The sequence below is a fragment of the Capsicum annuum genome, chromosome 6 (genome assembly GCF_002878395.1).
Source record: "Capsicum annuum cultivar UCD-10X-F1 chromosome 6, UCD10Xv1.1, whole genome shotgun sequence".
NCBI lineage: Eukaryota > Viridiplantae > Streptophyta > Magnoliopsida > Solanales > Solanaceae > Capsicum > Capsicum annuum.
Genome location: NC_061116.1, coordinates 173,082,632 through 173,101,479, shown reverse-complemented (window position 1 = coordinate 173,101,479; position 18,848 = coordinate 173,082,632). Strand labels below are relative to the sequence as shown.

At 34.5% G+C, this 18,848-nt stretch overlaps 1 protein-coding gene and 1 long non-coding RNA gene across 2 annotated transcripts; both read left to right on the top strand.

Annotated features, from left to right (window-relative positions):
- The first annotated feature begins 926 nt into the window (after window positions 1-926).
- Window positions 927-9,681, top strand: LOC107874914. Its single transcript, XR_001675642.2, has 5 exons — window positions 927-1,225; window positions 1,641-1,724; window positions 1,832-1,980; window positions 2,070-2,305; window positions 9,306-9,681. It is a non-coding gene; the product is annotated as an uncharacterized LOC107874914 (long non-coding RNA).
- A 1,429-nt stretch (window positions 9,682-11,110) lies between these two features.
- LOC107873003 (NAC domain-containing protein 2) lies at window positions 11,111-12,807 on the top strand. Its single transcript, XM_016719693.2, has 3 exons — window positions 11,111-11,436; window positions 11,520-11,797; window positions 11,966-12,807. The coding sequence occupies exons 1-3, from the start codon at window positions 11,274-11,276 to the stop codon at window positions 12,407-12,409; spliced, it is 885 nt and encodes a 294-aa protein (XP_016575179.1). The 5' UTR covers window positions 11,111-11,273; the 3' UTR covers window positions 12,410-12,807.
- The last annotated feature ends 6,041 nt before the right edge of the window (window positions 12,808-18,848 follow it).

Here is an 18,848-nt window from a genome sequence, read left to right as displayed (position 1 = left end):
TCATAAGAATAGAAAACACATACCATTCAAACACAATTATATATGTTATAATAATCATAATTCAAACTGAAGTTATTTCTAGAAGGAAATTATTAAATAAATTTTCCCCAACTTATAAGCACTTATTCGAGTTCCACGTATTCATAAAATACAACTATATCCGATAATATTTTAGCTCCATGATTGACTAGAGTTGAACATTTTACCTAACTTTAACCAGGAAATGAGTCACGTTAAGGTCTTTCAACGTGGCTGCATATTTTTTCTTAGACAGAGAATTTTTTCATTGCACTAAGAAAAAGTTTCCAAAATATGTTCTAAAGGAATTTAGGCCTTATTCACCCAATAAATGCCTAAACAAAATATGTTCTACAGGACTTTAGGCTTTATTCATAAATGCCAAAATTTTCATTTAAGATCTCAATTATTTATATTTTACCTTTGAATTTTAATTTTTCATATCTCAATCATTAAGTAACTTCTATTTTTGATTTTACAATCATTTAATGAGTCTAAGTAGATCCAAATAATTAATATCATTAACTAATATGTCATTCATTTAAAGATGATAATCATATTCTGTCCAATTTCATGTTAACCATAAATTATCGCCGACTACTATCACTACTAGAAATAAGGGCTATGAGAACGCTTATTTAGCGATGATTCATGAACCGTTATTAAAAACTACCTATAGCGACGGTTTTAACCGTCACATAAAATTGTCTAGTCTATTAGCACAAAAATTAATAGAACCGTCGCAATAGGATATTCTATGGTAACGGTTTAAAGAACCGTCGCCATAGATAATTTTTAGCTACGGTTATTTTTGACAAAAAAACATATTTTTCGGGAATTTTTCCTCCAACATTTTATTTACCCACTTATTTTAATTATATTAATTAAAAAAAATATTTCAATATTTTGGCTCTAGTTAGAATTTAGAAAGGCCCCAAATCGATAATACACCAACACTTTCTTCATTCATCCTCTCGTAAATTCTCCAACATCAGAGACTTCAATTCTTCTCTTCGTCAATTCTTCAAGGAATCGTTACATTGAGAAACAATTCATCTATTGAAAAAATTGTTGAAGTGAAAGACACTTCGTTGTTCTATTGAGAAATTCATTACATTGATTGTTGTTCTACTCATCTTCTTCTCCGCTCAATTCGGTGTGAATCGTTCAACCTTGGTGTCTTCCCTACAACAACCTCTTTGTCAAGGTCAGCAAACTGTTTATAGTTAACGTGGGTAATTCCTTGCACTGCTGTTTAAGTTAGTTTGGGGATTGTGCTGGGATTAAAAGTTGTAAGTAATGAAAATAGTATTTAGGATTCTCTTGGGATTATTCGAGTTTAATGATGGTTGTCTAATTTCGTTGAATTTTTGACTGTTAGTTTAATTTAGATATAGTACGTGACCTATTTTGTTTGGATTTCAATCTTATATGGCCAATTTTGCACTTAGATAGAATCGATTTGCCTCTATTTTTGGGACTATTATGTGGTGTGTAAGGGTTAAATGTTAGCTATTTCAAGTGCAACATATCTATGGTTTTCAAACTTTGTAGATTATGCTCTAAACTCTATCAAATTGATTCATCTGTTTTGCTTACAAATCTCGTTTTTGTTGTATTAGGGAGGTTGGGAAAAGGATGAAACAATTGAAGTTGCTGCAAGGCGCGAGACAATAGAGGAAGCTGGTGTTTGTGGTGAGATCAAGGTTAGTTATGGCCGAAAGCCCTTTGAAAGTTCTTTGATCTACAACTTTTCGCTCTTTTATAGGTCGTTAGAGGTAGTTCTAACAAGACGTTGAAAATCATATTACAGGAAAAACTAGGAACATGGTACTTCGAGAATAAAAGTGGTGACACTGCTTATGAAGGGCACCTGTTTCCCTTATTTGTGATGAAGGAACTAGATTTATGGCCGGAGAAAGACACCCGCGAAAGATCTAAGACATCTGCGAAAGATCTGATGTACATTCTCTATACATTTGCATATACACAACATCACTGCATCACATATCCATATTTGCTTACTGGTATTTTCATACATTCAATTGCAGATGAGCGTGCGATAAGCAAGAAAGCTCTGCCAACAGGGGTTGATGAAAGAAGCCTTAGAGTTGTTATTTAGTTGCCTCATGTCACAATGTAGGCGGACTAAAATGGACCTGTTTTCAAGAATCACCCATAACTCATTGGCCATGGAACTATTTTGTAGTTAGGAGGCAGGGCTCAAGTACTCGCTCAACTACCACCACCTACTTCGACAGAAGAGGCCTAGTCTCTATCAGCCAAGGTAAAAGTAGCTTGAAATAGGAAAATTAGCATAGCACATGATGTGTGGATTTGGCGCTTATAACCTGTCGCGAACCAACCATGACTAATCACTAAGGAATTATATCATGTTGTTGAATGTTGCATTAATGGTGCAAAATCTTGAATTTTTAAGATAGTCGTCTCCAGAATAGACCAATGTGGTGATGAATTCTTATGCCTAAAATTTAAATAGGCATGTAGCATCATTAGGAAAAAGTTTAAGATTATATAGTTCCTTCACATGCTATGTTGCTCGAACTCTCCCAAAATGTAACCGCAATCATGTTGGATCCTCTAAAAAATGCACTACTTTTGGAGGATCCATCTTGCACTCCCTCGACACTTTTGAATAGTCCGAGCAACATAATTGACATGAGAATTCTTTTTCCTTGAATTTTTATTAATTTCTTCCTTCATGAATCCTTTTTCTGATTTAACATAAAATATTTACTCTCTCCCTTCCAAGCAACTACTCATCACTACACTATTTTCACAAAGAGAGCTTACTGAAGGATTAAATCAGGAGGACCTGAAGCATGAATAGATACTAACTAAACCTGACACATGGCTGAGGCTTGAGGAATATAATATCAATAGCTTAGATTTACCCAAAAGGTATGAACTGAGGATATAGTGGATACATGACATATCCTGGATTTAACTGATCAGTAGGAGCGTATCATGAGTTATAGAAGTTGAGTATACTATAAAGCGTGACATGTGTACATGAGTCATGAGCTGCATGATCGGAGTTTGGAGTTTTCTGCATTTGTGGGTCATGACTTGGATTACTGAGGGGAGTAAAACTGAACTTCTTATCCTGGGAACTATAATCATACATAATTCCATGGAAAACATGTGAATATAAGTTGGGTTCATGGAATGGAGATGTAAAACATACGAAGGCATCATACTGACTGAAGTACAAAACTTTACACTGAGATAAGGATGGGTCAGGAATCGTTTTTCCCTTACTGCTTTCCTATACATGCTGGACCTACTACTGGAATCTGAAGGCCTGACTCTTTTTGAGCTTTCATAATCGAACAATGCCTGTATATCTATCGGGCTATGATAGACTGATCCATTAGGACGGAGACTAAGAAAGGTCCTGTTAACACTTGGTCTGACCTCAACGTTGATAATGACCACATTAGAAGGACTTTTCTGATTCTATCGGGGCTGAAGAGCATGGAGTCTATTTGGGCATTGCCCACTGATGGAGCTGGAGGAGGCACCCTGCTGATTTGGGTGACTGGACTGAGCTGAAGAATGATTATGCTGGCTTCGAGGACCGGGTCTAGGAAAATATCAGACTTTGTGACCTGACTCACCACATCTAAAATGCACATCATTGTCGTCTCTGCATATGCACCACATATCTGACAAAGGGGATGGCTTTGGGCACTACTAACACTGCCCTGAGGTTTAGGACCTGGTGTCCTATCTCTGAATTTAAGGACTAGAGTACTGGCCAAGGAAGGAACTGAAACTGAAAACTTTAGGCAGAACTGAAAGCGGTTACCACCTTCTGACTTAGGCTGGTTAAAATTGAGGCTACCTGTTCTAGCTTTCTTATTTTCTCTCTTTCTTTCTTTCTTACTACGCTTTCCCACCTCACTCTGCTGGGTGCGGATCACGTATTTGGGTGGGATAATAGCCTGCTGATTGCTCTGACCTACTACTGAATAGGATATAGTAAGAGATTCGATTCTAAATTCGCCATGAAATACATGCTTGTCCAGGGAATCTGCTTGGACGGGCGAAAGTACCGACTGGTTCTGGGTCTTTCTTTCGTTAGTCCTTTTGGGAGACATATTTTGTAATGAAAGGAAGGAGCAAATTAGACTGAAAGTTCAACTTAAGCTAATGCTCACTCGTACGACATGAATACTGAAAGAAGGGAAACAGTTCCTAAAACATCTCACAGCCCCCTGCACATAAGTGTGGTGCTCAATAAACCCATGTACAAGACTCTACTGGATGTGGCTTTTCAGACTTCATAGGACGCTGTTGAACCTTAGGCTTTGATACTAAGTTTGTAATGCCCCAAATCTGGTACTCAGAATTCTACACGGTGCTCATGACCCCAAAGGACCACAAGCTAACCCATGACTGATATCTGTACCTGAACACTACATAATATACGTATATAAATGCAGAAACATAAGCTGTAGGGCCATAAGGTTCAAATCTAAAACATAAAATTTGATAAAATAATGTTTAAATGGGGTATAGAAATACCCAAAACTGGAATAAACTGTCTGAATATACTATAGTATGAAAACCTCTAAACTGTCTGAATAAGGAGATGATAGGACATGTCCCCAACTAACTTCAACTACTGAAATAAACTAAGTATTAAAATAATAAAGTAATGATCATGTCCTCAAAGGATGAGTACTCACTGCTAACTCTGATTGCTGGATACTGGAATACTACTGATGCTCTGGAGCTCGTGCTTTTGAATCTATGGCGTAAATTAAAACAACACAGCTTAAATACGTCAGTACAATTAAATTTACTAGTATGCATATGAGGTAGGCTGAATGCAAGGGTTTATATGCATGAACAATATTAAATGACTATATAACATGAACGTGAGAATATATGTATGAGCAAGTAACTATAACTGAGACCATACTAACACTGGGTACTGAGTTTTGAGTACTGATTTACTAACATCTGGGTTTACTGATACTGATAAATGAGTCTATTGAATATTGGGGAAACTAATGGTATATTAATGATAGAGGAATGATTATTTCTAATAATTCTGATTATGAAGAACTGGTTTGATTGACTGTATCTAACAGTCCTAAATTTGATTACTAGTAACATGAGTTACTGATAACTACATAACTGATATAATTGAGATAACTAGTATAACTGATATAACTGATACTGAGCGACTGTATTTGACAGTCTATGTTCTGATAGAACTAGCTGAGTTTTGTACTGTTCTGAGTTGACTGTATCTGACAGTCCTGAATTTTGTAGAACTATCTGAGTTTTATTACTGAGACTGAATGAATATATCTGACAGTCCTAATTCTGTAATTGAAACTGTAGGAAGTAGTCATCTAACCGACATGTCCTAAATAATCGCAATATAGAAGGGTGTCAATACCGCGCCACTGGTAAGGAAAATCTGTGAGTAACCCTTATGTAACAGGTAACTCTAGTGAGAACGGTGGAAACTCTCATATAACAGGTTAAGCCACCTCATCTACCCTCATATAACAGGCTATGATGTTTTAAACTATGCTGACTACGAAGTTCAGGAACACAAAGATTGCTTCAAAGAATCACACCCTCATATAATAGGTGAGTTCCCATCCTTGGATTCGCTCAGTGTTAATTCCTACTCTCATTTGAATAGACACTGAACATAATTAACTGAAATGGAGTAGAGTGATTTCATTGAGTTCCGTTGACTGACGAAATACTACTGAGATTTCTGAATTTACTAAGATTTCTTGAGTCACATGACTGACTGAGTTCTATGGATCATAGCTTGACTGAGGATATCGTGAAACATGACACTGCCTCTAGGTACACAACTATATTTTTCGGGTAGAAGTACCCCCAGGACTCGATAGAAAGAAACTGACAAAGTATGACTTTCTTGAATACATGGCCAACATCAACAATTTATACTACGACAGTAGGGGATATATCATGAAGCACATGGTTATCATAATCTTGTATATATCTTAGAATGCACATGATCATGTCTTAACTTCATCATTTTAATATTATAATTATATCATCACACAATTGTATTACACAACAATCCTCATGGAAATTATTTTAAACATAGGGGAGCACATACATTCATAACTTGGATCACAGTTTAACTATCAAGCATAATTTCCATTTTCCTAGGTATTTTATCAAACACTTAGATTGCATGATTTAACGCTTAGGCATGAGCATGAATTTAATACAACCTTACTTCGCAATTCCACCCAATTTTATGATTTCAGTCAACATATTAGCGTAATTTCATAGAGACATAATAAAGGTTCCATCTTGAAAGTCATACAACAACAACACATGAACATAATTCAGTTCATAGAATGAATATCACAAATCGTAATTTAAAACTTGATTCTTGGGCTTCATGGACGAAAGAAGTCCATGAATGAATACTATGCATACCTTAGATGGAAGATTCTTGATGATTCACGGAGAAATTTGCTTGAACTTGGATTCCCAATTGAAAACCCTAATGTGTTCTTGAGAGGATTTTGAGAGAAAAGGGTGTATTTTGGTGTAAATAAGGCTTAATCCCGCTTTTAAGCCTTATATAGGGTTGGAAAAATTACCCTTTTTCCCTTAAAAATGCAGACATTTTAATGACTAAATAACTGGGCACCGATGCTATGAGTGACGCGGGGCGTCTAGGGCTGCGATGCTATACCCGACGAGGCACACTATGAACGCGTCGAGCCTCAGTTATTTTGGCTTTGACAGTGTGCACAGCTGGTGACCAACGCGATTGGCGATGCGGTGCGCCAAGATCGCATTGGTCCACTGTTTTGGACTTCCAATCTTAATCTAAACGAGTTTCCAAAAAATCCAAAACTTGTCTGGGAACGCCTATTGACCTTTCTGATTATGAATCAATAGAAATTCGGACCATTAAAGGACATTAAGGTGGCTAAATGAATTTGGAAACTTTTGAAGGCCAAAATTAAGTTAAGTCTTGAATGTAGCTAAAATTTTCTAAGTCTAGGATCCTCTTGACACGCTTAAAGGACTGTACTAAGCTTTAGAATTTTACGTGGTCTTACACCAGGCTAGTTTCTTGGCCAATAGGAGGGCTGCTGACCAAGCCATCATCATTCAAGAGTACATCACCCATTTTAATAAAATAAAAGGGAATGAGGCTAACATGATCCTAAAAATTGACTTAGAGAAAATCTTTGACAAGCTAGAATAGTTCTTCTTAAAGGATACACTCCTCTTTTTTGTCTTCCCTAGGAATCTCACCAATCTTATTCTTTCATGCATCACCTCTACTTCCATTGTTGTGATGGTCAATGGCAGAAGAACTGACTTTTTTAACCCATCTAGAGGCATCAGACAGGGGGATCCTATTTCCCCTACCTCTTTATCATGTGCCTTCGTCCAGAGACATTCAAGCTGAAGTGAGTGCTAAGAACTGGAACCCCATTGGCATCTCTCCCAGGGACAAAAACTCTCTCACTTATTCTTTTCAGATGATCTCACTCTTCTGGCAAGAGCTACTCCTAACAACTGCCAGTCCATAGCCAAAATTCTGCATACTTTTAGGACAAACCATCAACCACCTCAAGTCTAAGGTCATCTATTCTAAAAATTATTCTTCCACTCTGGCAAACCAATGTTCCTAAATCCTCTACATTCAGCTAAGCACCATTTTTGGTAAATATCTTGGGTTCCTAGTTTTCTCCTAAAAAATCTTAGGAATAGTGACTTTCAGATTATCATTGATAATATGCACACTAAGCTTGCTAGTTGGAAACTAAACTTCTTAATATGGCTGCCAGAACTTTGTTAACCAAATCTACCCTCAGTTCCATGCCCACTCACATCATGCAGTATATCAAAATCCACAGCAAAGTCACTAAGACTTGCAACAAAATCCAGAGAGACTTTGTCTGGGGTAGCCACCTTGAGAAAAAGATGCTTCACCTTCTAAACTAGGATGTTCTAACTTTTGAAAAAAGGCATGGAGGACTGGTCCTTCACAAGACTGAGCTTTGGAATAGGGCTCTGCATGTTAGCCTTGCCTTGAGGCCGTTCCTCCACCCTACAACCTTGTGGGTCAGGCTCTTCTAACCAAATACCATAAACCCGAGTACAACTCCAGGACTTGGAAGAACATAAAAAAAGGCTGGGCTGACTGCTGTTTGGGAATTAGATAGAGGGTGGGTAAGGGTGATAAGGTTAATTTTCTCCAAGATATTTGGATCCCCCACCTGGGAAGCCTTAGAACCATTATCCACGGTCCCATGAATATGATGGATACTAATATCATGGTCAAGGATATCCTAACTATTGGGGAGTGGGATTTCACCAAAATCTCTTTTGAGATCCCCAAGACCATCAAGGATACTATCTTTAGTCACTTAACTACCCTCAACAGAAATATGGAGGACAAAGTGGTTTGGAATTGTAGCTACACAGGTATCTTTACCACTGGGAGCATGTATACACACCTTAGGAACCTAGACATCATTCATACTAAGGGAAAGAACTTTCCCCTTGTATGGAAAGCTGATGCTCCAAATAAAACCAGGACCTTCCTCTGGCTCTTCATGCATAACAGGCTCCCTACTAGAAGCTTTCTCAACTATATAGGTATCAGTGTCCCTCCCTAATGCCACTTCTGCAATCATAATAGGGAGAACATTAACCATATTTTCTTCCAGTGTAGTAATTCTGGGATAAGTTGATCCAAAAAGGCCATTACCAGGCTTCTTTCCTTCCTAGCAATATTGATGATACCAACTGGTTTATATGGTGGGAAACCTGCAAAGGAAAGCCTTTTAACACTTGGCTAACCTGGGGATCTCTCCTTCCTCATTGCTTAAGAGAATTATGCTTAACTAGAAATGACAATCTTTTCAATAATCATCATAATTTGGCTAGAATTGATAATGTTATTGCTAATGCCACTGAGTATCAACTCATAGCCAAAGCTAAGCCAAGCCTAAGTCCCAAAAATTAATCATCCAGGTTAAATGGACCCACCCATTGCTGCCATCAAGCTTAACATAGATGGCTCTACTAGAGGCAATCCAGGCCCTGGTGGAATGGGTACGGTCTTTCGTAGTAGTAATGGTGAGTGAATTCTGGGTTTCTACCAACACATCCCTTGCTAGAGAAAATAGCTTCAAATCCTTACATATAGAGGTAGACTCAATGATGACCATCAAAATCCTCACTAACAACCATCTTCTTTATCATGATATTGTGTGTGAATGCAGGATGTTGCTGACAAAGCTGGAAGCAACAACTCCGATTCAGATATATAGGGAACAAAATGTTGTGGCTGTTCGTTCAGCGAAGGAAGGCATAATCATACCTTTTGCAATGCAACCAGTCACCACAACCATCCCCCACCCTTTGTACTTAGTTATGTTTTGGATGATTGCTCTGGAAAAACTTTTTATCATAGCATTAATCGATCAAACTCAGGTCAAAACATGACCATGACTGATATCTCTTTTTGCCTACAGGGTTGGGATGTGACCCTGAACAACAACATGTTGGCTCCTCTACCTGGAAGGAGCACCAAACCCCCCCCCCCCCTCCCCCCCTAAAGTCTAATAAAATGGCTATGTTTTTCACCCAAAAAAAAAACTCAACTATAAGGCTCCTACTAGTAATGGACTAGGAATATTAGACTAGGTGTCCTAATATACAACATACGGTATATAAATCAAAATATCTTACGAATTTTGTAATGCCACGTTATCCTTACAAAAGTGTCATTTATAAGAATGATGATGAAACATGAATTATATAGTTAAATATTTAATCTTAATATAAAAAATGATCAATTTTTAAATAAATTTTAAAAATAAGTAAGACTTAAGAAATGAAACAGATGAAGTAAATGACTTTTAAAATAAAAGAAATCGAGGAAGAAAGGATAGTCTTAGGTGCAGAAGTCGACTTTGATTTGACTGTAAATTAGCCAATCATATTTGAGATTTACATACGATCTTATCTTTGAGTAGGAAAAATGGAACTTATCCTCAATAATAATAATTAGTAATTACTACTATTGAGTTAGCATGTTCTGATTACGAAAGAATATGCATCTACCTTTTTACTTTGTTATGGAATCGTAAAGAGATGCGTCAAATAAACCGAATTCATTAATATTTTATTAGTTTTTTAATTGAAAATTTAAAATTATTAGCAAACAATGCTTCACCTTAAGAAAATTTAGAATTTCAAATTAATCGAATTAGTTTTAATAGGTTTAAGGACATTTTCTCTTCTCTCTTTTACTGGTTTTCCTCCAATGCTAGTTTTTAAAATTTATTCATTTTATTAGTTCCCTTTCTGTCAACCTTAATAAAATACTAATAAATTCATTTTACTTTAGTAGTATTACATATGTGGCACTTCCGGCACCGTTCTTCAATAATTAATTGACGCATTCACTCCCTTCTCATTCAATTCTAACTGCCAATGGACAAACCAACTTTCACTCCAAGAACATTCCACATTTCTATTTTTGTTTTACTATTTGACACATAATTATTTAAAACAAAGAATATTTTTTTAACTTTTCTTTAATTTTAACTTTAGATAAATATTTTAAGATTATAAAATTTAAAAAATATTAGATTTATTTTTTAAACCCTTTATTAAATTAAAATATGTCAATTAATTTAAAACGGAGACCTTAGTAAATAAAGAATTAAAATGAACCCACAATTAACAATTTTGTCAAAGTGAAGTCACTAAATAGCACAAGCGTGCATCTACCTTATGTACGTGTCAGCCGCCGGATCCAAATAGCTCCGACCCAAAATCGAACCAGAAACTTCCTAGAAGCCGCCGAACCACCTAGTCACTTCGACACTTGTGTCCAAAAAGTACTACGTAAGCAGTGACCAAATGCAACCCCCACCACCCCCACCAACCCACCCCACCCACAACTCAAATTCTTGCATACGTGTCCACTCCTTTTTAAAATTTTTATTTTTCATTTTGTTTCTAATTATTTTAACACGTTTTTTCTAGATCCCTTGCCTTATCTTCGCCACGTGTCCCTCTTGGGTTTCTTATATATTCTCTTTTCATCCTTGTGACCGAAGTTTTCAAGCATTTTCCTATTCATCTTCCCCTAAATACTCTGTATTTAGACCAAAAAATAGAAAAAAAAAAAGAGAAGGAAGAAAGAAGAATTTATATTTAGAAAATTTAAGAACAAAAAAATGACAGGAGCAGATTTGCAATTCCCTCCAGGCTTCAGATTTCATCCGACTGATGAAGAGCTTGTTATACACTATTTATGCCGAAAATGCACCTCTCAGCCAATTGCTGTACCAATTGTAGCTGAAATTGACCTCTACAAGTTTGACCCTTGGGATCTTCCTGGTAAATAATTCTCGCTATTCAATTTTGTTACTGCTTTATATATAAGCGAATTTGAATTAATGAAAATTTTGTCTGTGTTTCAGAATTGGCATTGTACGGGGAGAAAGAGTGGTACTTCTTTTCACCTCGAGATCGGAAGTATCCGAATGGCTCACGCCCAAATCGAGCGGCTGGAACTGGATACTGGAAGGCAACAGGTGCAGATAAGCCGATTGGAAATCCAAAGGCCGTGGGAATTAAGAAAGCATTGGTGTTTTATGCTGGTAAGGCACCTAAAGGAGAGAAGACTAATTGGATCATGCATGAATACAGGCTTGCTGATGTTGATCGATCTGCTCGTAAGAACAACAATAGCTTAAGGGTGAGTGCTGGACAGAATTTGGATTGATTTATTGTTTTAAGGATCTAGAATCTAGATTGTGTTTTCAATTGATTTGATGGTTTCATTTTCGTCATCTCTTTAACATTCCTAACTCTACTTTGTGGGATTACATTAGCCTGTTGTTGACGGTTCCTGTTTCGTTTACAGTTGGATGATTGGGTTTTATGCCGAATATACAACAAAAAAGGATCGATTGAAAAGCATCGGAAAATGAACACTAGCTATATGGATACAGTTGAATCACCGGAGGATAAAAAACCAGAGATTCTACCCCCTCTACCACCACAACCACCACAGCAACTGCACAACGATTACTTCTACCTGCCTTCAGATTCAGTTCCAAAGATCCACTCTGATTCAAGCTGTTCGGAGCACGTACTTTCACCAGATTTTACATGTGAGAAGGAAGTACAAAGCGAGCCAAAGCTAACTGACTGGGAGAAAATCACCATTGATCTTCCATTTAATTACATGGATGCCACTACTGGTGCAACAACAGTGGATAATAGCTTGTTAGGTTCACAGTTTCAGAGCAGTTATCAGATGTCGCCATTGCAGGATATGTTCATGCACCTTCTCAAGCCTCTTTAAGCCAAGTGGGACCCAATCATTTTAGACCGCAAGTGTCAAAAGGAGACTCTCTAAAGTCAGTGACTGCGCACGTGCGGCCAGCATCTTTTGCTTTCACATTGACAATTGTGAAGACAGAATTTGTATATATAGTTAAAATAAACTTGCAAAAACGAAAAGAAACAAAAAATATAATCATGTTTAGAGTACGTAATGATCATGAGACTCTTGTGCTACATGTGAATGTACTTGGTGTTATAAGAGAAGCTACTAGTAGTATAGCAAATTTTTAGGGTGTTCTTCATTTGATTCATTAGTTGCTAGGTTGATTCACTTTTAAAATGTCTGTTTACTAGTTAACTAGCATATGGAGCTAAATGTATTCTGCCAAATTGAGATATGCAATTGTATCTTATTTATCTCTCTTCCTCTTTTTTCTTTTTTTGCCCGAAACAATCATAGTATCCTACTTAGTCTTTATACTAAATGGATGAACTGGTGATGTCACTTTTCCTGCTTTGCGAAATGATCCTACTTGTTTTATTTTGTCTGGTCTTACAGTCGATGGTTAAATGGTTCACTTGTTGAAAAGTGGAACTAAACCATTATAAAATTAAGTGATCCATTGAACTATTGTATTCATTTTAGATGTGTAAAACGACTTGCATATGTGGACCGGACCTTGTCTTATATTCAGACAACATAACCATATGTTCATCAAGTTCATGAAAAACTATAGATATTAATTTGTTAATAACTAGGGTAAGTGGTATTTGAAAAAAAAAAAAGTGGTATTTGAACGTTCATGAATTAGTGAAAAACTAGCAACTCTTAGACATGGCCCATGACATAGAGTGGATTCATGTCTTCAAACTCCTTTCCATCTTTTTCTAAACAAGTTAGTGGCCTTACTAATGTGAATGAGTGGAATCTTCCTACTTTTAGAACAAAGCCAAAGAGGTCCTTCCAATATTGTTTCTATATGGTGATCCTCCATAGTTTTTTTTTCGCTATGTCCAGTTTACCTAACTTGGACCCTCCCTTTTGGTGTTACTTAGTAGAATAATATTACTTTTTCTCTACCCGATCATGTAAAAATTTGGAATATATAGCTCAAATCTGTACTTTTTAATATCAATTATCAAATCTGATAATTAAAAAAAAGCATGTCATAATTGAATTAAGCCATCCCCCATATACTTTAAGAAAGACATTGGAATATTCCAAAACCATGGTAAATCTCTTTAATTAAAAACCTTCCACAATTAGCACGGGATAAGTATATTCTTTAATTCTCTCTGATCAGTGTTACATTTTTAACCCATTTTCTAGAAACTCCCAATCACTCGAGGAATTTCCTCTTATCCATTATTACTTGTATTTAGTATTGACTTAGCACACTTTTAAGTAGCAACAAATAAAATGACAATTTTATCATACCGAATATAATAATTTGATATTTTAAGAAATGTATTCAAAAATGACTATAGTTAGTAAGGATAATTAGCAAATCAGTAAGAAATTACCTCCTGATTTTCTAAATTGGACAGATAAAAATGAGTAGCCACTTTTGATATAATTTTTTTTTTGCAGCTAGTTTTTTGATATAAATTACCTCATAATTTTCTAAATTAGACAGATAAAAATGAGTAGCCACTTTTGATATAGTGGATAGATAAAAGTAAACGAACTACGTATTTCAAAGAATTATGAACAACTCTAAGATCAATGCAAATATTATTTCTTTCATCTCAAATTATATATTGTGATTATTAAAAAAGGTATATTAAATTATTTATCATTTTAAAAATTGAAGACAAAATAAACTACTTTTCCCATCTTACTAGTGTCTTGAAGATTGCAAAATCATAAATAAAGTAAATATTTAATTAAAAAAATGATATCGTAAAATGATGATAAATAATCAAAAGAAAAAAATTCTCATAAGAAATATATCAAAAATTATATTGAAATACTTCCTTAAAATTTAATTCAATGTAAGAATTTAGCATGCTGTTTTCTTCGTTCGAATTTATTTGTCATTATATTTTTAATTTATTTTTTATTTTTACTTATCATTTTTGACAAATCAAGATAAACCCCCTCCCCTATATATTTTAACTTTAACATTAATTACTTATTCTTCAAATCGTTTTTCAATACCTATTTCTATACATCAATTGATAGGGGTATTGTAGTAAAGTCATTATACCAATCATTGTTTTCTTAGAACCTGTTTGAATAAGATTAAAAAAAGAGTTTTTTTAGCTTATGTTCTTAAAAGCTAAAAGAGAAAATAGTCTATCATCCCCCCGCTTCCCAAAATCTCAACTACACACTTAACCTTCACGGGAGTCCCATTATCCTCCTAAATATTTTTTTCCTATATTTAATATCCCCCAATTGCTGACCTGTCAACAAAAATCAAATCATAAAATGTGTGTCTCTACCACACGCTGGGTCCACTTCGAATTTTTATTTTCTCTCTTAAACAAACATGCCCTATTTCTCTCTCTCTCATAATCAAACAAAATCTTTTCGTCTTCTCTCTCTCAAACTCGATTTTCTTCAAATATTCTTGTCTGAAACAAATCTAACCGATAAAGACTTTTTGATTTTGAAGCTAATCAATTGATTGTTGCTTCAATTTAGTAAAGGTTAGTTGTTTGTGCCAAAAATTAGGATTGATTAGGTGTAAATTAGGATTTATTCTTAATCTCAAAAAATAAGAAGTGATTTGTGAAATTAAGTTGTACGTCTGATGCATATGTTATTTAAGTCTTCAACTAAAATCATATTACGTTCATAATTGCATCTAATTAGGTGTTTTGTTAATTATTTAAGTCGATTGATTCAAAATTAGGATTTTTGTATTGTTTACTATTAATCTTAAAAATTAGGTAATTAATTATGTGTAATAGCATGTGTGTTTTACTATTGTGTTGCGTAGGTATTCAATCTGTATCGTATTACATCTATTATGTTGAAATCAGATTTTTTTCTTTGTCGTCTAAGTCGCATGATGTTGCATTTATGTGTGTCTTAATATTAGGTTGTTTCATTGTTCAAAGAGTATCATATTACATTAGAAAATTCATATTATGAGTTTTTATTCATTGTTTAAGCCTGATAATGTTGGATTAAACTCGAGTAATGTTTGATTTTTGATAATATCGTCTACTGCTTTCTTTTTTATAATGTTTAGTCTTATAATTCTTATTCTCTTATCTTGATTTCATACATGTAAGACATGAATGAATTTACACTAATTATTCTAAGATGATACTATGTTAGGGTGTTAGATTTAAGTAATGGAGAACCAGTGTATAATGGTAAAAAATTACTGAATTATTGAATATTAATGTAGATAAGATGTTCTATTTTGAGTAGAGAGACTGTATTAGAAAATTAAGATATAGCACAAGCTGCGACTTTAGTATTAAATCACCTAACAGTGACATTATGGTAGATGTTGATAATGATATGAATATTTTAGATATGATGTATTTCTTAAAAGATGGGAATAAGACGAAGGTATTTAAATAGTTGATAAGCCTATTGTGGGCCTCATGTTATTAGAAAATGCTAGTCATGGGTATATGGGGGAATCTAATGCAACTTTTAATATTATGTATAATTTTAGGGTAGGTGAGGATAATTTATATGTGGAGGATCCTGTTACTTTTTTTCTAACCACACCTCCTTTTGATACCACACTTCTTTTCACTGCTGTATCAAGTGCTGCTGCACCTAGTGTTACTGTAGTTGAAATGATATAGAGGTTGGTATTGCGGGATTTGATTTTCTTGAAGAAGAATTAAAGGGTTCTGATTACTCTACTGAGAATAGGGTTGAGTCAGAAGGAGAATTAGTTAAAGATGATGATGAAGAAGAGTATGGTGGTAATGTACATGAGGAGGTTAAGGAGTTGAGAGTTGAAAAGAGGAGATTTTAGAGGAGAAAAAGAAATAAAAGAGTGCCAGCTGACAATGCAATGGTATCAGTAGGTGAAGCAGGACCAGATCTAGGTTTTGATGAAACTGAAACAGGTAAAGTAAGTCATTAGGTTTTGATGAAACTAAAACAGGTAAAGTAATTCATGATGGGAGACTTGGAGGTGATGAGCCTTACTTTGCAAGTTTTGATAAGGATAGTTTTGAATTAGATGAAGATGATTGTTGAGGTGATGATGAACATGATGTGGTTGAATCTGGTAGAGCAAGAACTGTGAAGTTGTTAAGAAAGAGAAGGACAACAACTTAGAAAATCATTCATGACCCAATTGCAAAGAAAGTTGTTTAGTATTTAAGTACAGTGTTTAAAGATGTAAATGAGTTTAGAAGAGTAGTGACTGAATATGCAGTAAGTAAAAGAGTTCATGCGGAGAAAGGGTAAATGAGTCAAAAAGGGTTAAAGTTAGGAGTAAGGATGGTTGTCCATGACTTTTATATGCAGGTCTTGATAAGACAACAAATGATTTCATGATAAGAACTTACATTTCAAAATTCAAAGCTACTTGCAACAAGACAACCAGAAATTACTTGTGCAATGCAAAGTTTTTAACTGAAATTTTTAGAGAAAAAATAATCAAGCAACCAAACATAAGAGTATTGGTAAACCTACTATTAGAAAAATAAGAGAGAAAGTGTTGAAGATATAATGGGTGATTATGTTGTAGAATTTGAAAGAATCTTTGACTAGAAAGATGAATTGTTGAGTACAAATCTAGGGACCAGTTGTGTTGTTAAACTTGGTAAGGCTGATGCAACAGGTAAAACAAAATTTCAGAGTTTTTACATCTGCCTTGATGCTTTGAAAAAGGCATAGGTATATTATAGAAAGTGCATAAATTTAGATAGTTGTTTTATTAAAGGTGTTTGTAAAAGCCAATTATTAATTGTCGTGGCAAAGGATAGAAATAACCTGATGCTGCCACTTGCTTGGGTATTAGTTGAAAAGGAGAACAAAAACACAAGGAATTGATTTGTTAGGTTCATAAGGGATGACCTAGGACTTGGAGAAAGTGAAGGTCTCACCCTTATTACAGATATGTAGAAGGTATGTAAACTATTTTAGTTTATTTTTTTTTTTAGTTTAACTTGGTATATGTAATTATTTTCTAATTTCACCTTGTTTTTGATATATATGTGTAAACACCTAATTTTTTAGCAAATTAAATATTTTACATCAGTGTTTATGTGTATATATAAACTATCTTTATTTTCTTCTTTTAATATTTTATAAATAATTTAATGATATTAATATTTCTTAGTTGTATTTCTAATACTAGCTAGTAACTTATCTGTATTTTATTATTTTTGAATAAATTTTATTATTTTATTATTTTATTCTATTTTAAACATTAATTATTACGAAAAAGGAGCAAACCTAAACTACCTTAACTTTCTACCATCTTTTCACTTTCACTCAACCTCTCCCACTTTCTCTACACAAAAACACACGTACATGCCCACACACTTCTATATTAACATAAAAATAAACAATTTTACGTATTTTCATGAAACTTAGATAGAAAATACAGAGAAAAAGCACAGACATTGAAAAAAATAAAAATATCAAATACTGAGAGAAAGAAAGAAGACAAACAAAAGAGGATCATAAAAAAAGAAGAAAGCATTTTAGATTTCAAGGTCTGAAGTTGTAGTCTCCGTCTGAAGTTTTGGTGATAAATTTCATAGTCATTACTCAGTCTAAATTATTTAGGTTTCTTATTCAATTCCGAATTACTGCTGTTATGAGTTTATTATGAGAAAATGAATAAAACGTGTGAATGATCTCAATCCACTTTTTAATATATATGTTTGATTATGTGAATTTTTGTTACTACATGTTATACTATTAATTAATTAATTATTTTTATATATATATATATATAAATATTAGTAGATATGTTGAGAATTTAAATTTTTGTGTTAATACTATCTAGTTTAAAATTGAAACAGAGCAGAGAAAAAAAAAGATTTATAAAATAGACGCACGAATTCATACATACTCTCATTATACCCTCACAATCACATAGATTTTTTATTCACTGCACACACATAGATGCTCTATTTTTTTTCGAAAATATACACATTCACATAATTTTTATTTAATAACAATAATTAATACACAAGCTTCATTTTTGTTTTGGGATGAACATCTATACACATACACAATACGAAGAACATGAAGAATAGCGAAAACCGTAAAGAATAAGGAGAAAACAAAGAGAGATAGGGAAAGAGAATAGAGAATTTGAACGAAATACGGAGAAACATAATTTTTCTCGCGAAGTCTTCGTCGGAATGACTTCATCATCGAAGCCAGCCAACCATGACCGGCGGAAACTCCCTCCAGATCTACCGGCGCCGCCATTTATGTCATTTTTGCATCGCTCCCATCATCGGCAAAGACCAGCCGCTGGCAGCGCTCTCCAGCCGCCCGCTATCCGACAGTC